This window comes from Terrapene carolina, unplaced genomic scaffold (assembly GCF_002925995.2).
Source record: "Terrapene carolina triunguis isolate 2854851 unplaced genomic scaffold, T_m_triunguis-2.0 Scaffold787, whole genome shotgun sequence".
Classification (NCBI taxonomy): Eukaryota; Metazoa; Chordata; order Testudines; family Emydidae; genus Terrapene; species Terrapene triunguis.
In genome coordinates this window covers 81,063-85,206 of record NW_020665138.1, presented here as the reverse complement: position 1 = coordinate 85,206, position 4,144 = coordinate 81,063, and the positions used below count along the sequence as shown (strand labels likewise).

The 4,144-nt window shown below is 45.9% G+C and overlaps 1 protein-coding gene across 1 annotated transcript; it reads left to right on the top strand.

The window, feature by feature from the left end:
- The first annotated feature begins 219 nt into the window (after window positions 1-219).
- LOC112124750 (zinc finger protein 239-like) lies at window positions 220-2,923 on the top strand. Its single transcript, XM_024223224.3, has 2 exons — window positions 220-329; window positions 699-2,923. The coding sequence occupies exon 2, from the start codon at window positions 744-746 to the stop codon at window positions 1,902-1,904; it is 1,161 nt and encodes a 386-aa protein (XP_024078992.1). The 5' UTR covers window positions 220-329; window positions 699-743; the 3' UTR covers window positions 1,905-2,923.
- The last annotated feature ends 1,221 nt before the right edge of the window (window positions 2,924-4,144 follow it).

Sequence of the window (4,144 nt, the reverse complement as noted above, 5' to 3'; positions counted from 1 at the left end):
AGCATAATGCGGACCCACTGTTAGTTGGCCCATAGAAACTAAGGTAATGAATATCATTTACAATAATAACAATTCTCCTGCCACTTTGAGTCAAGGAAGATGGCCTTGGGATGTTACTGCTTAAAATTGATCTGGAGTTAAAACTATGGAATATTCTTTGTGACAAGTATTCCACAAATTCCACTGACCTCCCTTGTTTTCTTTGCCTGGAGTAGGGTTTCCAATTTCCAAACCTGATGTGATCTCACAGCTGGAACGAGGGGAAGAGCGGTGGGTCGCAGACCTCCAGGGCTCTGAGAAAGAAGTGCTCCCGAGAGCTGCCTGCACAGGTGAGGAATTGGTTAAACCAATGCAAAAACTGTTTGTGAATACAGGAAACATTTGGGATGCCCTACAAAGACCCTGTGATCTCTCCAAGTTCAGGATTCCTCCCAGCAGAATGGAATCATTAGGCAGATGTCACTCCTGGCTTCGCACCTATCCTGACTGACAACTGGCAGCAGGTCCCTCCCCGATCTCGCTTTCACCTGAGTGTGGTGGTGAGGATGTGGACCCAAAACTGATCCCTTCCTCTCTCCTTTGGGGAAGGGTTTGGGGAAAAGCAGCTCTTGATAGGTTTGATCTCTCCCACACATATTTTGGCTTATTCATCCCTTTTTCCATTCCTCTCTCTGAGATTTCCGTTCTCTCCGGTGCAGGGAGTGACCTATATCTGGATTCTCTGTCTCCCATCAGGTGATGGGATGGTGAGTGAGAACGAGGAGGAGAAACCCCAGCAGGAAGATGCTGAGCAAGTAGAACCACATGGAATGTTACCAGGAAGATCCAAAGGGAATGTTTCCGGGAATTGTGCACTCCCAGAAAAAGCAAAAGCCTGTGAGACTCAGCACAGGCCAGAGGAAAACTTCAGTAGCCACTCGGACCTTTTAACACGTGACCAAATCAACTTGGAAGAGACGCGCTACACATGCCATGAGTGTGGGAAAAGCTTCAATGGGATCTCTGACCTTCTCACACATCAGAAAATCCACAGTGGAGAGAGACCTTTCATGTGCTCTGAGTGCGGGAAAAGCTTCAATCGGAGTTCTTCCCTTATCACACATTGGAGAGTCCACACGGGTGAGAAACCTTATGGATGCTCTGAGTGTGGGAAATGCTTCAATTGGAGCTCACATGTTATCCGACATAGGAGAATCCACACAGGTGAGAAACCTTATGGATGCTCTGAGTGCGGGAAACGCTTCAATCGGAGCTCACACCTCATCAGACATAGGAGAATCCACACAGGAGAGACGCTCTACGCATGCTCTGAGTGTGGGAAAAGCTTCAATCAGAGCTCTGCCCTTATCACACATCAGAGAATCCACACAGGCGAGACGCCCTACACATGCTCTGAGTGCGGGAAAAGCTTCAATCAAAGCTCAAACCTTATCAGACATCAGCGAATCCACACAGGAGAGACGCCCTACATGTGCTCTGAGTGTGGGAAAAGCTTCAATGATAGCTCAGCCCTGATCACACATCGTAGAATCCACACAGGAGAGAAACCTTATGGGTGCCCTGAGTGTGGGAAACGCTTCAATCTGAGCTCAACCCTTATTAGACATCAGAGAATCCACACAGGAGAGACGCCCTACACGTGCTCTGAGTGCGGGAAAAGCTTTAGTCAGCACTCACACCTTATCATACATCGTAGAATCCACACAGGAGAGAAACCCTACACGTGTTCTGAGTGCGGGAAACACTTCAGTGATAGCTCAGCCCTTACCACGCATCAGAGAATCCACACCGGTGAGAAACCTTATGGATGCTCTGAGTGTGGGAAAAACTTCAATCAAAGCTCAACCCTTATTAAACATCAGAAAATCCACATGAGAGAGAACTGTAATAAATGCCTAGATTAGGGCTGGCCAAAGATTTGATTTTTAAAAAACATCACTTTTGCTAATTCCCATATGGTGAAAATATCACTATCTTCACGTGGTCTCTCAGCTCCCCCAGATGAGTTGCCTGCTTCTGCCTTTTGCAGCTCCCCGTTCTTTGGGGTCAGTCCTGTGATCTTTTCTATCCACTCCTTTCCTTTTGAGTTGTAGGAGTGTGTGTCCCTCCAGCCAGGAATGTTGATCAGCTCCAGGTGGGGGGGAGAGGTTTGATCCCAAAAAGCTACACTGAGGCAAAAACTATCTGTGCCTTACATCCACTAGGACTGTACATGGTGTTGGCTGCTCAAGTTAGTGATCTTGGTGTAAAAAGACAATTCTAGTTGTAGAGCAGATGCATCCCAGGTGCAGTGGTTGGCATTAGCTTTCCCCTTGACCTGACCTAAACAAACCCTGAGCATCACGGTTATACTGTTCCCCCATTTCAAAGCAATTGTTAGTCATCAAGTTCCCCCTTCAGGAACAAATTTTTTCATTCCCAGTTGCTCTGATGTTGCTTCAGGTTGTGCTGGAAAACTACCATTTTCCTCATTTAAAATATATTGAACTATAACAAAGAGCAGGAACAGGGCAGGGATAAGGAAAAATGTCATTTGACGCTCTGTAACAACAGAAGAAGATAGGGTAAGTCAGAGGGATTCGTTTATTCCCCATCACCATCCCAATCCCCCTGTTGTTCAATTGGTTAGGTCAATATTTTTTTCTAAAGGCCTGGGAAGAGTATTCCCTAGTAAATGACTTGGAACTAAGCAAAATACCCATGCATTGGGCTCCCAAAGCAGTTGTGGCCCAGGCCCTGCAGGGGGTCGCTCCTGAAGATATCTCCTTCCTAATCAGGTGCATGTTGCCTATTATTTGGGAAATGCAATCCCTATCTAGGTAGAGATGGGAAAAATGGAAGTGACATTTCTCTTCAGCTCACCCCTGGGAGATGCTGCAAATATGTAGAAAATGAAATCCGTGTTGAATGTGATATAGCTGCAGAAATATATCTATTTTTAATAGATACCTGATATTTGGTATCTTACAGGGATTCTAAGACACACCTGAATTTAGTCCCTAATTTAAATCTGTCCCACCAAATTAAAAAAATAAAAGGGCATATTTGGGGGAGTTATACCTCACTATTGCTACTGATATGTTGTATGGTTGGTGAAGTATTCTACGCCAGAGAAGTGTAAAATTACTCCAAGTAAGGTCAAAGATTTGACAAGAACTCAGGTAGAAATTGCAGGTACTAGTGGTTGATTTTTCACCCCAGAGATAGAAGCTATGGTGACCTGTGGCCCAGGTAAACTATTTTCAGAACGCTGCTCCCAAGTTAAATGGCATTGATCACACTCTTAAAGGATGCCATGATTAAAATGGGAACAACTGTCTTTTACCATTTTGATCCAAAGTTTCATGAAGCATAGAGAGAATCATAGAATCATAGAAGATTAGGGTTGGAAGAGTCCTCAAGAGGTCATCTAGTCCAACCCCCTGCTTAAAGCAGGACCAACACCAAATAAATCATTCCAGCCAGGGCTTTGTGAAGCCGTGCCTTAAAAACCTCTAAGGATGGAGATTCCACCACCTCCCTAGGTAACCCATTCCAGTGCTTCACCACCTTCCTAGTGAAATAGTATTTGCTAATATCTAACCTAGATCTCCCACTCTGCAACTTGAGACCATTGCTCCTTGTTCTGTCATCTGCCACCACTGAGAACAGCCAAGCACCATCCTGTTTGGAACCCCCCTTCAGGTAATTGAAGGCTGCTATCGAATCCCCCCTCACTCTACTCTTCTGCAGACTAAATAAGCCTACTTCCCTCAACCTCTCCTCGTAAGTCATGTGCCCCAGCCCCCTGATCATTTTCGTTGCCCTCCGCTGGACTCTCTCCAATTTGTCCACATCCTTTGTGTAGTGGGGCCCCAAAACTGGACACAATACTCCAGATGTGGCTTCACCAGTGCCGAATAGAGGGGAATGATCATGTCCCTCAATCTGCTGGCAGTGCTCCTACTAATGCATCCCAATATGCCGTTAGCCTTCTTGCCAACAAGGGCACACTTCTGACTCATATCCAGCTTCTGATCCACTGTAATCCCCAGGTCCTTTTCTGCAGAACTGCTGCTTAGCCAGTCCGTCCCCAGCCTGTAGCAGTTCATGGGATTCTTCCATCCTAAGTGCAGGACTCTACACTTGTCCTTGTTGAACTTCA